At 37.1% G+C, this 23,970-nt stretch overlaps 1 protein-coding gene across 3 annotated transcripts in view; it reads left to right on the top strand.

Annotated features, from left to right (window-relative positions):
• The window catches only part of LOC141442433 (facilitated trehalose transporter Tret1), a 62,253-nt gene that overhangs the window by 24,746 nt on the left and 13,537 nt on the right, over nucleotides 1–23,970 (top strand). For all 3 annotated transcript variants that reach the window (XM_074107417.1, XM_074107416.1, XM_074107415.1), the window contains exon 2: nucleotides 198–357. In XM_074107417.1, coding sequence (XP_073963518.1) covers nucleotides 249–357 — 109 coding nt within the window. In that variant the 5' untranslated portion in view covers nucleotides 198–248. The remainder of the gene's footprint in view (nucleotides 1–197; nucleotides 358–23,970) is intronic.

Here is a 23,970-nt window from a genome sequence, read left to right as displayed (position 1 = left end):
CTACAAAGAGATTATCCGGAATAAAGCTTTGGCATTAAACTAGCCAGCATTCTAAAATCAAAAGTTCTAACACCAAGTTTGAGCGTTCTGGAATCGTGAGTTCTTAAAAAGTATTTTGTGTAACTTTAAGCTCCAAAAATGCCTTTTCAGCGCCCTAAAGCTATGTTTACACTATCCTAACGTATTCATTGTTCCAGCTATAGCTTGCCAACTGCCAACGTAGCACGTGTTGTGACGTGCCGTGACGTATGGAAGACAGAACGTATTCGTACGACCCGGTCCCCGGCTCGCCAGTCACTCAGCAGCGCAGAATGGAGGCGGGACAACTTTGGCGCCAATATGTCATCGCCGGCATCGGTATGTTTTACTTTTTTAAGTGACAAAGTGCAGGTTGAATGGACTTAAACCCTTCGCCCTGGAGGACAACTATTTAAAAAGTGATTCGAATTTCTAGTGCAGTGTCGGCGTGATGGTATGTTTTTCAAAAAACGAAACGAAAAACAAAAGAATGATATGTTGTAGATAACTGCAGTGTTTATGCTGGCTGGTAAAGTGGCTTTGTTTCTTTCTTGGATTCTAATTTTGAATTTGAAAATGAGGTTATCATTTGGTTTTTATTTTGGCGGAAAACCCCATTTTTACGGACAAAACTACAAAGTTTTCGGTGACCGGCTGTATAAATCTAATTCTAATCTGGGATTTAAAGGCAAAAAGATCATTGTTTGTGATTTGTAAACAGTGTTGGCCGATTGCCAGATTTATCTCGCTGAATGCTATTCCAAAAATGTTTTATATGGTGCGAAAGAGTTGTAATTATTCCAATGACCAAAATGATTAGGTGTTTTATCAATGTTTTTATGTGTGTTATTCATAGTCGTGAACATAACTGAATTGTACATAAAAACTATCAACATTATTCATGAAATTAGGATTGCTGAAAAATTGGCCCAAACTTTACAAAAACACGTTTTCAGTTTTAAAACAAAACTTAAACATACATAACTACGCAAAAAGGATTTCGAAATAGATTAGACCATGATTGCACTCATGAAAAAATATTAATTGAACTTTTTAATCGCTATCAAAGCGTGAGTCAACGGAATTGCGGGTTTACAGTCAGTCAATGATAAACAATTAATTCAAGTAATTTAAATATTCTAAAGCAGATTACGATGGGTCATTGATTTTTAATAAATGCCAACAATACAGTGCATTGGGAGTGAATAACAAGTATCAAAATAACTCCGGAACATTAGCGACCTAATGCATTTTGTGTTTATGCTAAAATTTGGGTTAGTATAACTTCGTCTGAAAACCAGCTGGTCTAAGTAGCAAGTGGTCTAAAAAGTAACGGATCCCTCATAAAATGCTCAATATTTCATCTCGTCGTACTTTAATTATGTCAAATACAAATCAATCTAGTATTAGGAGTACAGCTTAGAATGCATAAAAAAAGTATTTTTTTGATTACATTGCAAGGCGCGACTGTTATATCAACATTACAATGCAATCTGATTTGTGCTGGGAAAAATATGCAAGGAAAAACCGCCAAGTCTAGCGCAAGACAAACTGCAGTACCTACCATCTTTTCTTGAATCATTTCGGCGTGTTTCGACGCCTCTGTTTTGCAGCGCTGAAATTCTGCTCATTTCAAGATGCTCATTCTAGATGATAGGTAGTAAAAAAACCATGGTGGCCTAGTGGTTTGACCTATCGCCTCTCAAGCAGAGGATCGTGGGTTCAAGCCCCGGCTCGCACCTCTGAGTTTTACGAAATTCGTGTGCGAATTCACATTTGAAATTTACCACGAGCTTTACGGTGAAGGAAAACATCGTGAGGAAACCTGCACAAACCAACGAAGCAATTCAGTTTCCAATCCGCACTGGGCCCGCGTAGGAACTACGGCCCAAGCCCTTTCATTGTGGGAGGCCTGTGCCCAGCAGTGGAACATGTATAGGCTGGGATGATGATGATGATGGTTTGATACCTACTGATTAATTTAATTAAGGATCCTCAAAAGTGAACCAGTATACTTCGCACAAAAGGCCAGATTTTAGCCAAATTCCTTTTTTTATAACATTTAGGCACCGTTTTCACCAGAGATATGCGAGGATGTGTCGCGAGGAACGTGTTATTCATGAACCAATAGGAACGCTCCATTTACCCCGCCTCGCTCCGCTCAGCTGTTTCCACCAGAGATGTGCTGTGCGAGGATGATCCTCGCACATCTTTGTTGGAAACGCAGCCTTATCCTTTATCGGGCTTGGCTATTTATATTATTATAATTTCTTTACTTTTTACAATAATGTTAATCTAGACTTATCACGTTATTTATCATATGTTGTTATAGGGACTTCACGACTTTTCTAGGTAATTTAATATTTGACACGTTTTTTACATTACGTTTTCGTTGATTTTTTTTCTTTACATAATACTTAATTACACAGTTTGTCGTAAACAGACATAGTCATCATCCCAGCCTATATACGTCCCACTGCTGGGCACAGGCCTCCTCTCAGAACAAGAGGGCTTGGGCCATAGTTCCCACGCGGGCCCAGTGCAGATTGGGAACTTTACACGCACCATTGAATTGCTTCGCAGGTATGTGCAGGTTTGCTCACGATGTTTTCCTTCACTGCATAGCTCGTGGTAAATTTCAAATGTAATTCCGCACAGACATAGTATTTTTTTTATTGGTTATTTTCACACTACCTTACATAATTGAATGTAGACTTTATAGTAAAACTACATGAATATAAATACTTTTTTCGAAATATCACCAGATTCAAAATAACTTTCCCTATGTCATTCCAAATTATTTAATAAGGTTCTTAAATAATGCTGGCTGACGATATGTGTTTCGAATTTCAAATATTTTACATGTTCGATTTCAATTATTTAGTAAAAATGGCGCTTGAATATGAACAGCTGTTGTTGAATCGAGAAGGTAAACGTCGCGGTTATGTTTGATGATAATAAATTAAAGCTACGTAATTCGTATGTCGCGTGCGATTAGTGTTAAAACAAGTCTGATTCGATTTTCGCTATTTAATTAAAGTGTATCACTTACTAGTAATCACTAATCATCATTCATAACACTATAAACTATAAGGAACTAAGTATACTAAACTTGAATTGGCGGACATAAATTAAATTAACAACTTAAACGCGTCGCGTTAAGTCTTAGTAAGTTAGTAGTAAACGGGTATGATTTTATTGATCACCTAATAAATGCGTTTTCGGCGACCTAATAAATAACATTTGTTCCTAAAATAGTAGATCTGTATCGTAAATTGAATCACCAAATAATATTAAAATGGTTACCTAAATAGTTAAAAATTACTCGGAAATAACATTGATCATCAAATAATTATATCGGGTTCCAAAATAATAGATGTGTCACTAAAACTGAATCACCAAACAATATAGAAATGGCTTCCTAAAAATTAATTATAATCACTGGAAAATACTTAATATATATTGATCATCAAGTTATTGAACAGAAATTTGACGATAATGAAATAATATATAATAAATGAAATAATAATAATGTCTTCTCACAAATTACACCAATTGACCCAGCCCCAAACCAAGCAAAGTTTGTTCTATGGGTGCTAAACAACGGGTAGACATACATACATATATACTTAAATACATACAAACATCCAAGACTCAAGTACCTACTGCAAACATTTATTTATCATACAAATTAGCAAAAAATGTTCGGTTCTGGCACTTCGCCGGCCGCTGCCGCAGGCACGACCGCTTCGCTCGCTCGGCTCGCGCACTGAGGGTCGCAGTTCGACCTAACACTCTTCCTCGCTTCGCTTGTCGTCGTACCTTAACAGACCCGCCTTAGTAGAATATGTAGAAGCATCGAATTAAGGAACTGATCTATTTATTAGGTGACAGATCTATTATTTTGGTGATCTAATTTTGATGATCAAACTATAATTTAGGATACAGGTTTACATTAATCTGATGACTCATACTTAGAGAAAGATTAAATTAATTTGATGACCAATATAGTTCTTAGGAATAGATATAATAATTAGGGTATCGCAGTTTAGTGACAAATCTAAATTTAAGGTTTTTCCGAACCGGTGGTAGATTTTTTTTTGACATTCATAAATGCTTGTTATGCTCTCATTCTGAGGGGAGGCCTGTGCCCTGCAGTGGGACGTATATAGGCTGGGATGATGATAATGATGATGCTCTTACGCAAAGTTTACCTACAATTTTCTTTGGCAGAAGTTGCTATTTCAGCTTTTTAACCGACTTCAAAAAAGGAGGAGGCTCTATGTTCCACTGTTAGTATTTTTTTTTAAACATTCATTTCGTTTTGCATACTTATCTCAGGGAAAAGATAGTGGTTTCCTCACCAAGGACAGCATATTATACCATACAGTGAGTTGACAATGTGGACAGTAGGAATTACGGGCATTTTTAATGTACCTACTTTGATACCGACACACACGTTTGAGCAAACAATAATAATAATAATATAAATAATAAATATAAAAAATAATATAAAAATAAGTATGGTATAATCGTATGGCTGCTGCATGGTGGCTGTATATCACACTATAACTTAAGAACGATTTTATTGATTTGATTTTTTTTTAAGTTATCCAAAGTTTTGTAGAAATTATTAAGATGAAAAAATTAGGAACGTTGCGCAGAAGTTAAGAAATTTTAACACATTAGCTGCCACCGACGCTTAATTGCGTTTTCGGAACTTCGCCCAGTGCCGCTGTCATAATTATTCATACATTTTGAAAGCACATGTGCGTCGGTGGCACCTGTGGAAGTCATGTGGCAGTGAATGCGTTAAGAAAACTTAACACCTGAGTATATAAACTTCTCTTATGCCTACACTAGGCACCTACTTAACCTTAGCGCAATAAATTATAAATCTTGAATTAATTTATATTTGAAAAATTATATAAAGTTAATTGAACTGACAAAGATAAAACTGAACTAAGTACCTAACTATACTTCGTTTTTTTAGCATTAGAAATCAGGTAGGTAAGTGATCTTGACGTGTCTCTTTATTAAGAAAACACTTTTGAAAATTAATTCACAGCAAATATGTAACAATTAGCAAAGACATTTATGATCATTTACATTCTTTTGGTATCATAAGTAATATTTACTGTTTTCAATAACAAGTCTCGTCAAGATTGATTCTTTTTCAAATGCTAAAAAAACGAAGTATCTGTAACTGCTTATAATTAAAGGTTTCAATTATGGTAAAAACTGTTAACACCTTGTTTTACGAAGTAAACCTTTACTTTAATTTAGCTATTCGCTTACGATGTAGCAATTTAACGGTTTATGTCACATGTCACGACATTTAGATTTCAACCCTGCCCCTTTAATTACAAGGCCCAATTATGAATACGCTATACTTAATAAATAAAATCTCATAGAAGTGAACGTCAGCAACAAAGTAAATTACTTAAACTACTATACGAAGGGCAATTAACTGTAATTCAGTGATGCGTCACAGTGTGGAAGTGTCGCTTAGGTAGCATTACATTGCGGGTTGGTTAGTCTAAAGAGCGATAAGTGCTAGATTGCACGCCGCTGTGTAAAGCAACTTTCATTAATTTCCCTCATCTGGATAAGGGTTCGTTGGTGAATAGGAAACATGGTAATCTAGTGATCTGTCCATTTTGGCCTATGTGATTATCATGCCATGTCATGTTACGTATGTATGATTGCGAATTTCCGTAGTTACTTTAGACTAGTGACTTTTGCATACATTTATTTTTAGCTCCCAGCGCAAAACGAGGGGTACCCCCCCACCCCTTTACAAAAAACCCCATATAGCTTAAAAGCCAGAGAAACGAGCAAAAAATAGACATACCTACATACATATATACGTTTAAAACAATATGTTTTACACATGATAGACGACCGGATGGCCAAGTGGTTAGAGAAACTGACTACGAAGCTTGAGGACGCGGGTTCGATTCCCGGCCGGGGCAGATATTTGTATGAATAATACGAATGTTTGTTCTTGGGTTTTGGATATTAATTATGTATTTAAGTATGTATTTATTCCTTTATTTATATAAGTATGTTAATCCGTTGCCTAGTATCCATAGTACAAGCTTTGCTTAGTTTGGGACTAGGTCAAGTGTCCCATGATATTTATAATTTATTTATGATATCTGCCCCGTCCAGGGATCAAACCCAGCAACTAAAGCTCCATAGTCAGTTACTCTAAACACTGGGATATACGGAGTTCGTATGTATCTAAGTCCAATTATGATATTTAAAAAAAAGTTAACTAATTAAATGATATTATATTGAAAGATAGAGATAACGATTTTTTGACAACGTATGCAGTAACTCTAAAGAAGTTTAGCTTATAATCAGGAAGCGACTGATAAACATTTCCGATAGCAATTTTCCTCATTTAGCAGCGATTTCCTTAAGCCGTTAGTTTGACGACCAGATGGCCTAGTGGTTAGAGAACCTGACTACGAAGCTTGAGGTCCCGGGTTCGATTCCAGTGTCGGGGCAGATATTTGTATGAAAAATACGAATGTTTGTTCTCGGGTCTTGGGTGTTTAATATGTATTTAAGTATGTATCTATCTATATAATTATATTTATCCGTTGCTTAGTACCCATAACACAAGCTTTGCTAAGCTTACTTTGGGACTAGGTCAATTGGTGTGAATTGTCCCGTGATATTTATTTATTTATTATTATTTATTTAACTTATTATTAGCTTAGTGCATTAAGGTCAACGACCTTGAATGGTTTAATAGTTGGTTTTATTTACTAAAGTATTGTATTGTATGTATTATACATAAAACATTTAAAAATAACAGAATACATAAAAAAATGATGAAAACATATGCCATAAAGAGAACTCTTCCAGTTAACCTTTGAGCGATTGACAGGACAACATCAACATTATCGTAAGTATATGTATATTTTTTAAAGTTATTGCCTAAAATCGAAGATTGATTAACGTTTAACTTAGTTGAGAAACTAGTTTTTTCCTGCTGTTATCAACTCGTTGTTATTTTATCTTTGTTATGTTATTATATAGTGGGGCACACTTATAGGCTAAATATAATAATAATAATTTTATGATATGTATGAGCCACGCTGCATACAGATTTCAATTAGTATATCGTCATAATTAATAATTTTCATTTCACAACCTGTCAAATAATCAGAACAGGACGTCTAAGTAATTTTCGGGAATTCTCACGAAAAATTTTCAAAATCCCGGAATTTCATTTCAACTGCTGTATCTAATGACTTACGCGTGCGAAGCCACGGGTAAACACTAGTATGAAAAAAATAGTAGTATACTTCACTTAGTGTAGATACATGACAATGTACTTATACATATGTATACAAGGTGGGCCCTGTAACAGGAGCAAAAAATTAAACCACAGCTTCCACTCTTCATCTTGAGCTAATTTAGTTCTACAACTTTTGAAAATAATTTGTATTGTAATTAAATAATAATTTGTATTTGTATTATTATAGTTTAAAGTTTAATTGGACAAGCAATGTATTGCGAAATTCATCATTTTGTTACGTGACAGGCTATGTCATTTAGACTATTGAATGGCGTACATTGAAAATACCATTTAATTTGTTTAGAATAACCATAATTATGAAATTACTTGATTTTAAAGTTGCACAAGTAAAGTAGTTCCATTTGAGTAGCAGAACCTGTGTTTTAATTTTTTGCTTCTGTTACCCGGTATATATGGTCAGGTTGACAAATGATTAATTATGACGAAATACTAATTGGAATCATCCTATATGCAGTGTGACGTCAAATTGATGTCGTATCGGCACCAAAAGTACAGGCTCTGTGTATGATTGTTGTATCTTTAGGTAAACTTAGGGTGCGTGTGTTTTGCAATATAGAACTCAAAACCTCCTGATTTCATCGTAGAATGTCCTATCTCTGCCACTTTAAGATACGGGTATGTCACAGATCATAACACTGAATGTTTACAGACTATTTTCAAATATTTTAAAGATATCATGTATATTATCAAATTCAAGTACCAAGATGTCTTGTGTTGATAAAATAGAAGTACAGTCACCAGCATTAATATCTGCCACAGCGGAGCGTGCAAAATATCTGGCACGTCCTTCCTATACGACTTTTATCAGATATTTTATTTGCAGAAAAGGGGTTAGTTAGGTTAGTCCTTTTTTTTTTTATTCGACTGGATGGAAAACGAGCAAGTGGGTCTCCTGATGGTAAGAGATCACCACCGTCCATATACACCTGCAAGACCAGGGGGATTTCAGATGCGTTGCCAGCCTAGAGGCCTAAGATGGTATTATTATTATTCTTTTTCAGCTGCATTCATACATCATGCAAATACATAAATAAAGCAGGCACTCAATTATTTCTAAATGCATTGTAAAAGTAGTGTTCCCTTGAAGCCAACATCTTAATGTGTAAAAAAAGTAAAAATCAGTAAAAGTCAAAGTCAAAGTCAAAATATCTTTATCCAATTCAGGCTATAACAAGCACTTATGAATGTCAAAAAAAAACCACCACCGGTTCGGAAAAACCTCTGCTGAGAAGAATCTGGCAAGAAACTCAACGAGGTATATATATATTTTACAGTATGCACATATTATAACTACTTATTCCTTTTGTAAATGCTATTATGACAGCGTGGCTGATATAACATATATCTGACTTATAATCGCGAGTTAAGCCGTTCACAATTGACCACTCTATGCTGCATCGTCGTCAGTGGGACAGCTAAAGAGACCTACTTAGAAATACGATAAACATCAGAAGACCAACTAGTCAATTTTATTAATAAGGTCACTGACTCTACTATCGTAGGAAATAATAATTATCTTCGTCCGATTTTACGATTTTCCTTACTTAAGCAGACGTTGATTGGCCGTTAGAACTAAAGTACACTTAATTTCATTAGCATAATAATGTTAATAAGTTTATAAATGCGAAAGTATGTGTGTGTGTTTATTTTTCTTACTCTTTCATCTCTGGACGGATTTGGTTGAAATGTGGTGTGTGTATAGCTGAATCGAGAATAACATTATCCCATCAAAAACAGTATTAATTAAGAATATTCATTGTTGTTGGTTTCACCAACAAAACAATTGAGATCTACCGCGTGTCTAGACAGGCTACTTTTATTTATTTTGATACTAGCGGTTGCCTGAGGCTCAATTTTCCGGGATAAAACTATGCTATGTCCTTCCCCGGGACTTAAACTATGTGTATACCGAATTTTATCTGAATCTGTGCAGCGGTTTAGAGATGATTGAGTAACAAATATCCAAACCTCTAAACATCTTTACAAACTTTCATCATCATCATCATCATCATGTCAGCTGAAAGACATCCACTGCTGGACATGGGCCTCCCCCAAGGCTCTCCACTCAGACCGGTCTTGTGCTTTTCGCATCCACCGCGATCCCGCGATCTTAACCAGGTCGTCGCTCCATCTTGTTGGAGGCCTACCGACAGCTCGTCTCCCGGTCCGTGGACGCCACACAAACTTTCACATTTATAATATTAGTAAGATAAGATTTCTGCGGGATCGACGTTACATCCTTCTTATATTAAAGATCAGCCGCTAAAGTCAGATACATTTATTATTTACCAATTAGAAAAAAAAAAACAGAAAAATTACAACATTATAGTAATAGTGTGCTTTAAAATCCAATTATACCGGGTGTGGCCTGTAACACGGGCAAATAATTAAAACATAGATCGTACTTATCAAACTGAACAACATTAGTTCAGCGACTTTTAAAAATATTTATTTTTATTTTTATTACACTTTAAAGTTTATTCGAAGAAGCAACGTAAAGCAAAATGTTTGATATTTGTAGCGTGACAGGCGACGTTAGTTGGGTTCTAGGATGGCGTACATTGAATTTACGAATAAGGTTGTTAGAAAAAAAAACAAAAGTTAAGTTTTGATTTTAATTAAGTGGGACCATGATGATCCAATTACCGGTGATCTATAGAGCCTCTGTTTTTAATATTATCTCCGGTTCTAGGCCACACACTGTACATAATATTAGAACTACTTAGTTAGGAATTGCATGTAAATTTGCTTGTGATCGTTGCACAATATCGTTTTTTGGGAATTGCCATGAGAATTTTGCAAAGTTCTGCATCTGTTCTCAAAAAATAATAATTTTATATTTTATAAATCTCAGCCACCAAATTGCTTCATGTTATAATTATGCTTAACTAAGCAACTATTTTAGCATATTTAAGTGCAGTTTGATTTATTTATGATATTAGCGATAACAGGAAAATTGTTGGACGATGAGGAAAACTGTTATTTCCTACCCTGGTCCAGTCAGTGACCTCATAGATTGACCAGCACCTGTAGACTAAAGCAGTGTTTTTTAACCTCCTGGGATTCAAAGTGATAATACTAGTACAGTCACCAGCATTAATATCTGCCATAGCGGAGCTTGCAAAATTATCTGACACGTCCTTCTGGCCCTAGAAATAGAGTCGTAACAGATATTTATGCACGCTTGTTGTGTCAGATATTGGTGCTGGTGACTGTAGTACATAATAATATTGTTAGCAATAAAACTTATATCTTTTGAAAAAGGAATAAAGTGTCATTTTCTCGGTATCATTCAAATTTACAAAAAAATAAATTCAATTTTATCTATAGATGAGACATTAAATTTTAAATTTCGATGTCATATTTTGTTGTATGGTGGGCCGCAGGAGGTTAACCTGTGGGTCGCGAAGCCTCTTTAGGGGGCTCGCGAAGCCCCTGTTAGTTGCTGGGAATAACTAGTTCAGTAAAAAAAAAACAATGATTTTAATAATATTTATGAAGAAAATGTTGACTAATAATATTTGTCACAAAATACAATACATGAAAAAAAAAGCAACGGGTAGGGGGTCGCAAAATATTTCTTCATACTAAAGGGTCATGAAAAAGGTTAGAAAACACTGGACTAAAGCCTAATTTATATTTAGGCGTGCAAGAAAAACCGTATAAGTTAGATCACGCTATAGTCTTCTTAAATATTGTTATAGTATTAGTTTCATTATTTTTTTTTTTTTTCAAATTACTTCAAATTCCGCTTACTTCTACTAAGCATTGCAATCTATTGTAGTGCATTCCAAGGCCCCAAAATACAGGCTCTGCGTAGTTTGGGTCTGCCAGATATTCAATTTGTATGTTGCTGATGTGTAATTTTTGGAAATAATATTTAATTTATTATTTGTTTTACAATATTAGTGGGATGGATAAATTCTATTGGTAAATTTTGCGTAATCCTTACGCATTGTTGTTTTCCTTCGAACGAGCGTAGTATGTACGTAAATAGTGTTACATATTTTAGTAGCAGTCCTCAGTAACCAAGAGTATGAAGTATTATAATGTTTAGTTTGCGCGACACCTGCGACCTGCGATCACACTTGAATAAACATCATTACTAAAATTATAAATGCGAAAATTTGTACGAGTATGTATTGTGTGTTTTTTTTTATTCGACTGGATTGCAAACGAGCAAGTGGGTCTCCTGATGGTAAGAGATCACCACCGCCCATAAACATCTGCCATACCAGGGGAATTGCAGATGCGTTGCCAACCTAGAGGCCTAAGATGGGATACCACAAGTGCCAGTAATTTCACTGGCTGTCTTACTCTCCACGCCGAAACACAACAGTGCAAGCACTGCTGCTTCATGGCAGGATTAGCGAGCAAGATGGTGGTAGCAATCCGGGCGGACCTATCTGTCCATACAGATTATGTGTCTTGTTGGTATGTTTCTGTAGGTATTGTTAAGTTAATGGTGAACTTTTGGAAAACACTGTGAAAAAAGCCGTGGACGGGAGGACTGTTAATTATTGGCCCCCTTGGCCCAAAATCTGTTGCTAGTGTCCCTACCTACCCTACCTAATTAATCATACGGCACACGATCTGCTAAACACCCTGTATAACGTCTTTTTTTACTCAAGCAACAAAATAAGACAAACTTAGGCTTAACACAGAAAGAACAGCGCTTGACTGGTTGTGTTGGCGTTCTTTCCGGGAGGCTTATGGTTAGAGGCGAGACGTACTAGGCAAAACGCGGACTGAGTCTTGCGAGTACGCGTCCACAAAAAGACTAGATCCAAAGACTAGGTCATCACAGACTCTACAGTAGTTCCCACTTAACTCAATTGACCACATTGCGTAAATAAAATGATTCCCTTAAATAGGCTCCCGTGATTGGTATAATACATTGTACTCGTTTTTAGTAGTATTATCGAACAAAATCGAATCGAATTCCACGCCACAGTTCAGTTTTCACACTTCATATTTTTTTAATTTTAACTTATATTAAATACCGACTAAAAACTTCCCTTCATACTTCATATAGGCTTAGGACTGTCAGCAATTTTTATAAATTTTTCAATTAAAAAGTGTACATAACAGCTTGTTTTCAAGTTGGCGGAACGTTGTTGTCAGCCGCCGTACTCCTAAATACTCGTACGCTAAAAGAATCGCGGGCGGGAACGCGTACTCACGCGTCCAAGCCAAAAACTATTCTAGTAAATACGTTTCACCTCTACTTATGTCCATCATTGCGCGTCTAATGGCTGAAATGATGATGATGGTAAAGTTAAAAGTATAAGCCGCGGGGTGGGGGAGGCATTTTTCAGTTTTTGCCTCGCCTCTAAAAAATCGAAGATCCGGGGCTGTTGTTAACTACTCGTATAATATAAACTGCACAACGTCGCACCGAATCAACCCGTCCGAAAACATTAATATCTTGCTGCAACAGTTAAATTCGTTAAATCACTAACACGTTTGAAGGATTTTATCAAATCAATAAACAACTCTGGTGCAATGAAAAAACGAGTTTCCTTATTTGACTCATATTGAACTTAATAAACAAATTGAGATATTTCATCAAATTCCTGATGTTACCTAGGCAAATGATAAAATGGATTCTTTATTGTAATATCCTGCGTAATTTGGTCATATCCCTTAGAGATTTGTTCAGATCTCCTTTGAATCATTTCCCGGCGACATATACAGCCAGCAGCAGAAGTGATCTACACGTCTCTTGCTTAGATCATTTTGAGCACCGCCACTACTCATCTGGCTTCTGCTGCTACCTGTACCTACAGAGGTCCTTCTAAACCTATGCCACGTGTCAAATCTAAGACACATTAATTATCAACGAACCTGATAGGCAATCGCGCGATATGAGAACATTACGTTTTTCTATAATCTAAATAATAAAATTATAGCGTAATAAAATATTTGACCTTCAATAAAATCGTCTAATAATCGTGGTATCTATAACATAAATAATGATAACCTCAGAAAGATTATCGAGAATCACGGCTTGAAAGTGTGGGAGGCGAAAGGAGGTTATCTGCATGAAAAAATGTATGTACTATACATGGAATCGATTGGGTACTTGGTTAGAAAAACAATATATTTTATGAGAGATAGAGAAGAAATTTTGTAATGTACAGGTGTCGACATTTTTACAAGCTTTTCTTCAACTTGCCCTGTTTATTAAAAGCTTTTAGTTAACTTGCAATGTTTAATGTATGTATGTATCTATGTATGTGTGGGTCAAATATTGGAAGCTAAATTTGACCCACTTCCAGTAGTCCGATTAACTTAAAATTTGGTACGGAAATGTACTTGGATGACAATGCAAGTACAGTCAACAAAAAGTACCTTAAGTTATTTGTTTGTTTGGGTCAAATTTTGGAAGCTAAATTTGACCCACTTCCAGTAGTCTGATTGACTTGAAATTTGGCATACTTATGTAAAGCTGGTGACAATACAATAATCTGGTAGTGATATCTTGGTAGTCTGGCCAGGATCGTCTCTGCAGAACGGAACTCCTCGACGGTTAATGGCATCGACTTGAAATTTGATACGGAAATGTAGCTTTGATGACAATGTAAGTACAGTCAACAAAAAGTACAGTCAGCAAAAAAACATGTATTAAAAATGAAATTTTTAACAAAACTTTTTAATGCTCTAGTGAGTTGCATCGAATTACTATAACTTTAACGAATGTTAAATCAACCACCAAATACCTAGATACTCGAGGTAAATAGCTAGATTTGACTTTGATCTAATTACGTTTTCTAATTTTTCGAGAAAGTAATAATGGATTCACAAATTATTTATGACTAACGTGGTCGCTTAGCAGAGGTACAATTTTCGAAAAGGGCTCTAATCAAAGGCACTTCACATTTTTCAGCTCTATTTTCCAAAAACTATACCCGCACGAAACCGGGGCACGTCGCACACTCAACTGATGGTAGGTAAAAACCGCATTTAAATCCGTCACTTAATTTACTCACATAAGATCTAAGGCAGGAAGACTTAATTACTATGTAGAAGATATCCGAAATGATGAGTAAAGTTCATCATAAGAAAATCTTTTTTTTTTCAAAAGTGTTAACATCCATGGTAGTGACTGACTATGTGCACAAAAATAAGAATAGCCCAGTTATATAAGTTGACCACCTTACTTATTGCTAAGTTACGACTTCTGATAGAGTCGTTTTCAATTAACAAGCCTTGGTAACATAATGAACCATTAGACCCGGCATTTGAATTAAAATTTAATAATTTTACAACCCGGTGCAATTATTCAAAATAACATAATTTTTTACGCTATCTCTTTTAGACCTAGTTGTTGAGATTTCGGGTTAACCATACGAACATCACAAATAGAAAGTAGCATGTGTTATTCCTCTGATCCAGTTAGCTACATACCATACTAATCCATCCTGCCGTATTAGCGTAAAAACAAATACACATACACACCCACACATACATATTATATACAATAACTTTCGCATTATTAGGAGGATATCTTCTCTTGACCACGGCCGGCACAGTTTTAATTGATGGAATCCCATTGTTTCTCTTATAGTTACATCCCATTGATATGTTAAAACATATTAAGCGCAAGTATATTTTGTACAGAGGGTTCCGCACGTAGATATAACACTTTTTACGAACACGAGAGGTCTAAAACTGATAGCGATTGCCACTATCTAATAAATAACATACCCTGTGGTATGTTGACAGTGGATTCTTCTGTAGGAATCGATTCATTCTAATTAATTTAAAAACCTCGCTATGAAAGCTTCACATAGTTTTATGACGTCTCTCTCTCTCATTCTGAGATTAAGCCGGTATACACCGGCGAAGAAACATAATTGTGTGTTTGAAGTTTCCAATCCGCTTTGGGCCCGCGTGCGAACTATGACCCAAGCCCTTTCAGAGGCCCTCTGAGAGGAGGCCTGTCGCCTGTAGGACGAATATAGGCCGAGACGATGATTACTGTGTCATTGTTGCAGGGGAAAATGCGACACGGTAATTATACTGGTATCTATACCTATATAATGATGTTGACAGATGAATGAGAATGGTCGATGGAGTTCACTTTACAAAATTGACAAACACACCTATCATCATTCTGACATAAGTACTTTTGCATTTAAAATATTAGTTGAATTGGATAGTTTCTTTTGTTAGATTGGATAGTTGTTACATTATTAGAAAAAAAAATACAACCGAATTGATAACCTCTTCCTTTTTTGAAGTCGGTTAAAAATACTAGCTTTTACCCGAGTGGAATTCCGTTATCGCGCGCTTTTCCCTCGGGAACTGTGCATTTTTTCGTGATCAAAAGTAGCCTATGTCACTCTCTGGCCCATAAACTATCTCTATGCCAAAAATTATGTCGATCCGTCGCTTCGTTTCGACGTGAAAGACAGACAAACATACAAACACACACACTTTCGCATTTATAATTAAAAAATTACAAAGGTGAAGCGCGTCCAAGTTCGGGAGTGGGGGGTCGTGACGTCACGCCGCCATATTTTAATATTTAATTGACGAAAGAAAAAATCATCATGTCAGCCGAAAGACGTCCACTGCTGGACATAGGCCTCCCCCAAGGCTCTCCACTCAGACCGGTCTTGTGCTTTCCGCATCCACCGCGATCCCTTAACCAGGTCGTCACTCCATCTTATTAGAGGCCTACCGACAGCTCGTCTCCCGGTCCGCGGACGCCATTCGAGAAAGAAATAATACTTACGTCTCCAATATTTTCTTATACTTCTAGAGCTTTACTAGAATTTTTTGAATTATTAGGATTTTAGGAGCCTATTAAAACAAGAACCTTAAACTATACAAAAAATAATTCACGATCCACGGAACCTTAACGCTATCGCGAGACCTTCATGATTAGGGGTTCGAACCGGTATTCAATTCGTCAAACATTTCCTACGGTTATCAATCATTAAGTATCAATTAATTATCAGCAATAAGGAATGTTTTTGCGTGAATGGCGTATCGTGAGCGAGGCTTTATGACCATCGCAATGTGTGACGTCAACCAATAGAAGTTGTTATGGTATTGTAATGACGTGTTACCTAAGTTATAAAAGGTACGCTTCCATTGGAGCAGAGCGGAGCAGAGGCTTGCCGGATCCGACCAAACGATGTTGGATGTTGGATTGTGTGAATGTTGGATTTCAATCTTGGCCTCGCTCCCTTCAGTGTCTTGGCTTGACAGATTTGGGTGAAATTTAGTAGTAACAGTCAACTATACTTCATTTTTTTTAGCATTAGAAAGAAGGTAAGCGATCTTGATGTGTCTTTTTATTGAAAAACACTTTTGAAAAATAAGTCACAGCAATTATGTAACATTTAGAAAGGAAATATGGTTATTTACATGCTTTTGGTATCATCAATAATAGTTACTGTTTTTTTTAATGTTTTTCAATAAAAAGACTCGTCAAGCGTGTTTACCCTTTGTCTAATGCTAAAAAAACGAAGTATACAAAAAAAGGAGATTCTCATCTGCACTTAACACATCAGGCGAGATAAAAAGGAAGAAAGAAAGAAAGAAAGGTTTATTTTGGCTCCATAAGTACCACCTAAAACTAAGACTAAAACTAGCACTAAAACTCCTTGGTGACTTGGGGTCAAACACGGTCAGTTTTATGTAAAAAAAAAGTTAATGAAGTCGTGTATTTTTGTAACTTTAGCTCATTCATATCTGTGTACCTTACGGCACAAGACTGGTTATTTGGAGAAAAATACGCGACGCATCAACCATCAATATATTACTTTGACACAACCACTGTCACGGACGTCAACAAACTATAGTGAAAGGTTCACAAATCTGGGCTGTGAACAAATTTTGTGCGCCGTTTTGATGTACATGCAGTCTATAGGTACATAGGTCGATGATTGCAGGTGGTAGGGCCTTGTGCAGGGTCCGCCCGGATTGCTACCACCATCTTGCTCGCTAATCCTGCCGTGAAGCAGCAGTGCCTGCACTGTTGTGTTTCGGCGTGGAGAGTAAAACAGCCGGTGAAATTACTGGCACGTGAGGTATCCCATCTTAGGCCTCTAGGTTGGCAACGCGTCTGCAATACCCCTGGTGTTGCAGATGTTTATGGGTGGTGGTGATCTCTTGCCATCAGGAGACGCACTTGCTCATTTGCCATCCAGTCGTATAAAAAAAATTAAGAAATTTCAAGTACTAAATCTAACAGCATGATTTTTCCATTTTTTCACTGTTAATTTTTGTATTTACTTTAGCGGTTTCCCCATAAAGCTATAAAAGTTTGCACTGAAAATAAACGTCTTGAGAACACATTGAGAAATAACGCCGCGTAGGTATGCCGTAGCTCGGTTTGGTGTAGACTTCGGTGACGAGTACACACTCGTTCTGCCATCAGCTTAGTCCATCATTCATGATGTGTACTGATGGTCCAGACTGATGAAAATTAAATGTTCAATCCGATATAAACGGCAGAGAACCAGTGAGGAATATTACTATTATGAAGAGCATGTAACAGAATGGTGAATTTGATTCCCATGCCCAGCTTATCTTCTCTGTATTTAATTTTCATTGTTTTCTAGTTACCGTCTATATGATTAAACATGTTTTTAAAGATAAACTTAACGCACTGGAAACAACTGTTTCGTCCCTAGTATAAAATTAATTAAACAAAAATTATCTCTGCGATAACCCGGCCAACGTCGGTTCATTGCTATCATATCACTGAATTGTACCGACGAATGTAAAAAACAAAGAAGCTGTTTTATATATGGTGCCAACTGTGGCAAACAATACGTTACCTATGTCAAGAATTTTATTTTCGCTCTATCATTGTTCATCCTCCTGACCATTACCTCTGATCTCATCACAACGAAATTATCGTATAAATATTGCATGACAATAGGCGCCTAGCTATAAAGTTGACTACAAACTGTTATTTGTTATTCCAGATGCCCAACTATCTACATACCAAATTTCATTTGGAGTCTTTGTATTTTTTATTTCAACTCTAAATTTTGTTACTTTTACTTTACGGTCATCCCGTAAAACCCATATCGAAAATACAAACTGAAACACAGATGCACAGTAAAACCAGAAAAATAGACCAGCACTGGGAATCGAACCCAGGTCCTCAGCATTCCGTGCCACGTGATATACCGCTACACCACCACTGGACAGGGGTACAGACACGAATTTCTCTTATGCTGTTCAGCCGTTTTAGCGTGAAGAAGTAAAAACATACACACACACACACACACACAAATTTTCGCATTTATAATAAGGTAATACCTGTGGGTGCAACAGTAACGATTAAAAAACATACGCGTTCAAGCACGCGTAGCACTCGCAGGCGCTACGAACGTAGCACTTTCACCTGTCGTGTCGTAGACGCGTAGCACGTCTACGGTCAGTACATTTACATTCATTCCATATTATGTTTGAATAAGACCCTTGTTCTATTTTACTTCCTTACAATTGAGTCGCTTAACTTCAAACTCGGATAAATCCACTCTGCCCTTTTAGGAGATGAATTTATGTGTGTGAGTGTGTGTGTGTGTGTGTGTGTGTGTGTGTGTGTGTGTGTGTGTGTGTATGTGTGTGTGTGTGAGTGTGTGTGTGAGAGAGAGAGAGAGAGAGAAACATTTATATACTCACTAGCTGTCGCCCGCGACTCCGCCCGCGTAGTATTCATTTATCGCTATCCCGCGGGAACTATGCAAATTTCTGGGATAAAAACTATTCTTTGTCCTTTCCCGGGAGTTAAACTATTTGTACACCGAATTTCATCTAAATTGGTTTAGCGGTTTAGACGTGATTGAGTAACAAACATTCAAACCTCCAAACATCCAAACATCTTCACAAACTTTCCCATTTAAGTATAATGTAATTAGTTGGATAAGATAAGATATTCAATACAGTTCTGCAGTAGGTAGAACTAAGGTTACCGGCATAGTCCGAAGAATTGCGAAACTGAAGTGGCAGTGCCTCGCAGGACTGATGGCCTCAGCTTCTCGAATGGCGTCCGCGGACTGGGAGACGAGCTGTCGGTAGGTCTCCAACAAGAAGGTACGACGATCTGGTTAAGATCGCGGGAGCGCGGTGGATGCGGAAAGCACAAGACCGGTCTGAGTGGAGAGCCTTGGGGAAGGCCTATGTCCAGCAGTGGACGTCTTTCGACTGACACGATGATGATGATAATGATTCAATACACAGGATAAAATACATTCAAAGGAAAAAAATTGAAAGAACATAGAACATTGCGGCGCCGCAATTGATCAGTTTGATATTTGACTAAGAAGTTTTGTTCCTCAATGAGGAACGGAATTATTCCGAACTATTTCCAATTACCAGTGTTGCGTACTCTTCATTAGTATTTTTTTATAACTTTGATATATACATGTTGTTTAATTTAGACGTGAAACCAGCGTAAAGAGATTCAATTGTGTGTAAAGTTATCAATTGGAAACGGGCGTGCGTGGGAACTATGGCCCAAGTCCTCTCATTCTGAGAGAAAGCCTATGCAGTGGCATATACTTATATAGGACGAGATGATGATGACGACACTAAACTCTGGCAAAATAGTCCTCCGATGGGCAGAGCCATATTACAAAAAAACTAAACTAGGTAGGTACTAACTAACCAGTAAACTGCGTAATGTGATATTACATTTGATGTCGCACTTCCGGTTTAAAATATTTTATAATCACATGGCGGGACTTTTTAGATAGTAAATACATATTATAATTATACTCTTTTACAAGCTTTCGGTCTTATCCTTATGCGATCTGCCACGTCGAATGTAAACGATACGTTAAAAAAGTCATAAATTTACTTTTCGAGCTACATAGGTTGACGATTTACTACTGTTTTGTATTGTATAATATTTATACTAATTTTAATGACAGAAACTAAGTGGTTTTAGAGTATCTGTATGTTCATATTATATTCTATTATCGCATTGTACGATGTAACATAGTTTATCATATCATTGATATCCCTTTACAAGCCAGATTAACACTGTATCAACTGCGGGTGGTTTATTATCTCTATAAAAATGCGCAAATCGATACCACATTGTTGTTTAGAGCAAAAGAAACGGCATTTTTCCCGGAAAGACGGAGTGGTAATTAATTATGTCTCTCCACTCTACCGGGTGTTCCCTATAACATAAATTCTACAGGTTCAAATCCTTAATCTGAACAATATTTTTGGACAACTTTTAAAAATAAGTTGTTTTTCAATTGGATTTATTGATATGTCGGCGGCCGAATGTAAAATCCGCCAGATCACGAAATTCACGATCACGATGTGCCTGAGAAACAATTCGGCAGATCGATTAGAGCAACGCATTCGTCGATATTCCTAGCTCTATACCGGTCACATCGTGATATTCCGAAAAAAAAGAAAAATTTAGGTACGACGCGAATTTAGGTATGAAGCGAGGAGTGTTTAGTATGAATTGTGCCGCGGTAGCGGCCGACGAAGTGCCAGAACCGATATGGCGGCGTTTCATGATATGCCTAGGAATTTCATGATCTACCTAAACTGGTCAAAATCATGAAATGGAGGCGTTGGTTCACTATTATGTTGCAGAAAATCGAATGTCATAATTTCGTTTCACATAACAACCTTGAGCAGAGTCATCATATCACCGAACTTTTTTCATATATTTTTACGCATACTATCATTTCTCATAATTTTGGAAAGCAGAATATTAACATGGCATAATATCGACGAGAATAATATTTATTATGTCCGAATAGTTTTACGCAGAAAAATATATCTCATAGTATTTAGTTTGCATAAGGATAAAAACCAGAATAAAATTTTACTAAACATTACTTGGATTTAAATTAAAGTTATTATTAAGCCTAACCCTTATTGGAAGCAGACAGATTCTGGCGCTTCGCTGGCCGCTGCCGCAGCACGCTCGCTTCTGTTGTGGCCGCAGTTCTAACCTAACCCAACCTACTTACGTAGCTGCTGTTCTGTTCTAGCGGTACGCCTGCTGCTTCCACAGCACGCTTACTTGGCTAGCCTTCAGTAATTTAACCTTAACCCATTTTTATGGCAGCTGTCCGTTCCTTTAACCATGTCATTATGCCATGTTAAGGTCAGCACTATTTGAAATTCCGTAAAAATTGTATTGTGCAAACTAGTATTTCGCTATGTCATTATGCCATATAAAAATCGGCGAAACTATTGTTCTGCTATTTAATATTCTGCAGAAGTATATTCGGCGATAACCGTGTTCTGCCATTTAATATTCTGCGAAATGACTATTATTCGAACTGATAATTATGCAAAAGTATCATTCGGCAAAAAAAATGTGATACCGGTTATGCGAAGTGTGTTTCGGATAATCGATATTATGCAAGATAAAGGGAATCCAGTTAGAAATAAATGAAATATTAGGTACATATTTTTTAAAGTTGCAGAGTATGAGTTTTACAGTTTTAAGAGTTTAATTATTTGCCGCTGTTACAGGAAACACCCGGTATTTTTCTATGAGCTAATCATAATTCGTTTGCGCTCACGTTGGGAACGAACTCGTTACCGTGATCGGTAAACGCGTGGATAATAGTCTGTTTCCGGCGACGCACGTGCGCACGCGCGGCATTGAACTTCACCTTCATTGCAACGGGTCCGCTCGCGGTGTAAATCCTTCTAAAATAAATAAATTTTTAACTGACAGCTCAAAAGTAAACAAATGAATCGTATAAAGTAGTAGGCACTAAATAAATACCTACTTTTAAAGAAAAAAAATAGGGGCGCGCCAAAGGCTCGAAGGACTCGAGAATCGGACTTTTGATAAGTAAATATGCGAGCCGATAAGGACCCAAATGATGTCCTGCACTGTACCCTAGTACAGTCAAGGTCAAAGACATGTTTACTTTACTACCTTGGCGCTGTCACTTCATGTTTAAAGTTTTTTATAAAATTGATAGAAAGCTTACAGTGACAAGGTATTAAAGTGTAATAGTATTTTATGCAACTGTATCGTAATAGGCGTCCTTAAAACACGAGTGTGGGTTTATGAAACGAGGTGTAGCCCAGTTTCATAATAGGGTCACATGAGTGTTTTAAGGCCTAATTACGTACAGTTGCATACAACATTTTATCTATATCCATATATTAAATCCTCTATCATGTGTTCAAGAACCATTGAGAATGACCTGCATTAACGAGAACCAGGTTGGTACGTCTGCCCCACGAGCTGCGCCCGCTGCGCGCGCGATGACCTGCTGCTGCACGTGGTCTCGCCCCCCCCCCCCCCCCGTGCTGTAATGATCTCATTCGTAATGACCATTACGATACAGCCGTGTTCATAATAGAATCCAATGTCGTAATGCTGGTCATTACCTATGGTTTTTGAACGCATAATTGAGGATTTACTATATGGGTATAGATAAAGATATTTATGACTTCGATTATCAGTTTATAAATAAGTTAACATTTGTACAAATGTCATCGTCTCCACATTGACAATTCCAGTTTTGGAGCGCAGACCCGTATTCTGATTCACATGTAAGTCTTCCGAACACCTACGATTAGAATACTGCAAATACATTACGTACAGAAATATCCAGATCACGTTAAATAAGTAGATAATTTCCACGTTTCTGGAAAATTTCGGCTCTACATCATTCGTTTCCAAATAGCAGTGATAAATTGACCCCATTGTGTTACAGTTTCTGGTTGCTGAATCTGTGAATACAATGGTGCTGGTTAAAATAGACATTGTAATAGTTATATTTAGAAATGTAGGTACAGTCGTATTAAGTTGGTACGATTCGTCTTGATAAATAATTTACGCTAGCCATCCCGTGGAAATTTACAAAATTATAATTTCTTGTCAATATCGTAAATATGCGATTTTTTTTTAATTATTGGACTGAATTTTGATAAGTCAGTCAGTGAGTCAGCCATTACTATCATCATCCCAGCCTATATACGTACCACTACTGAGCACAGGCCTCCTCTCAGAATGAGAGGGCTTGGGCAGTAGTTCCCACGCGGGCCCAGTGCGTATTGGGAACTTCACACACACCATTGAATTGCTTCGCAGGTTTGTGCAGGTTTAATCACGATGTTTTCCTTCATCTTAAAGCTCGTGGTAAATTTCAAATGTAATTCCGCACATGAATTTCGAAAAACTCAGAGGTGCCAGCCGGGGTTTGAACCCACGATCATCTGCTTGTGAGGCCATAGGTCAAACCACTAGGCCACCACGGCTTAGCCATTGCTTTACCTGAATTTAAATTCATCATCATCATCATATCAGCTGTAGGACGTCCACTGTTGGACATAGGCCTCCCCCATAGACCTCCACTTGCTTCGGTTGGAAGCATCCTGCATGCACCGTAAACCAGCAGCTTTAACCATCTTTAACCATCTCGTTGGTGGATGTCCTACGCTACTCTGCCGATCTGCAGTCTCCTTTCGAGAAAATTTCGTCCCCAATAGTCCCTGTTCTTCGTGCTCTAATCCGATTTAGTGGCAAAATTATTTCAATATTTACGAACAAGCATCCTGTAAAAAACCCACTATCACACACTTAGTGAACACACTATCCGGGTTTGCAGGATCCTATGGTTTTTACCCCATCTCTATGG

This window comes from Choristoneura fumiferana, chromosome 25, assembly GCF_025370935.1.
Source record: "Choristoneura fumiferana chromosome 25, NRCan_CFum_1, whole genome shotgun sequence".
NCBI lineage: Eukaryota > Metazoa > Arthropoda > Insecta > Lepidoptera > Tortricidae > Choristoneura > Choristoneura fumiferana.
The sequence above is the reverse complement of the archived record's forward strand: the minus strand, read 5'-3'. Positions and strand labels throughout refer to the sequence as shown.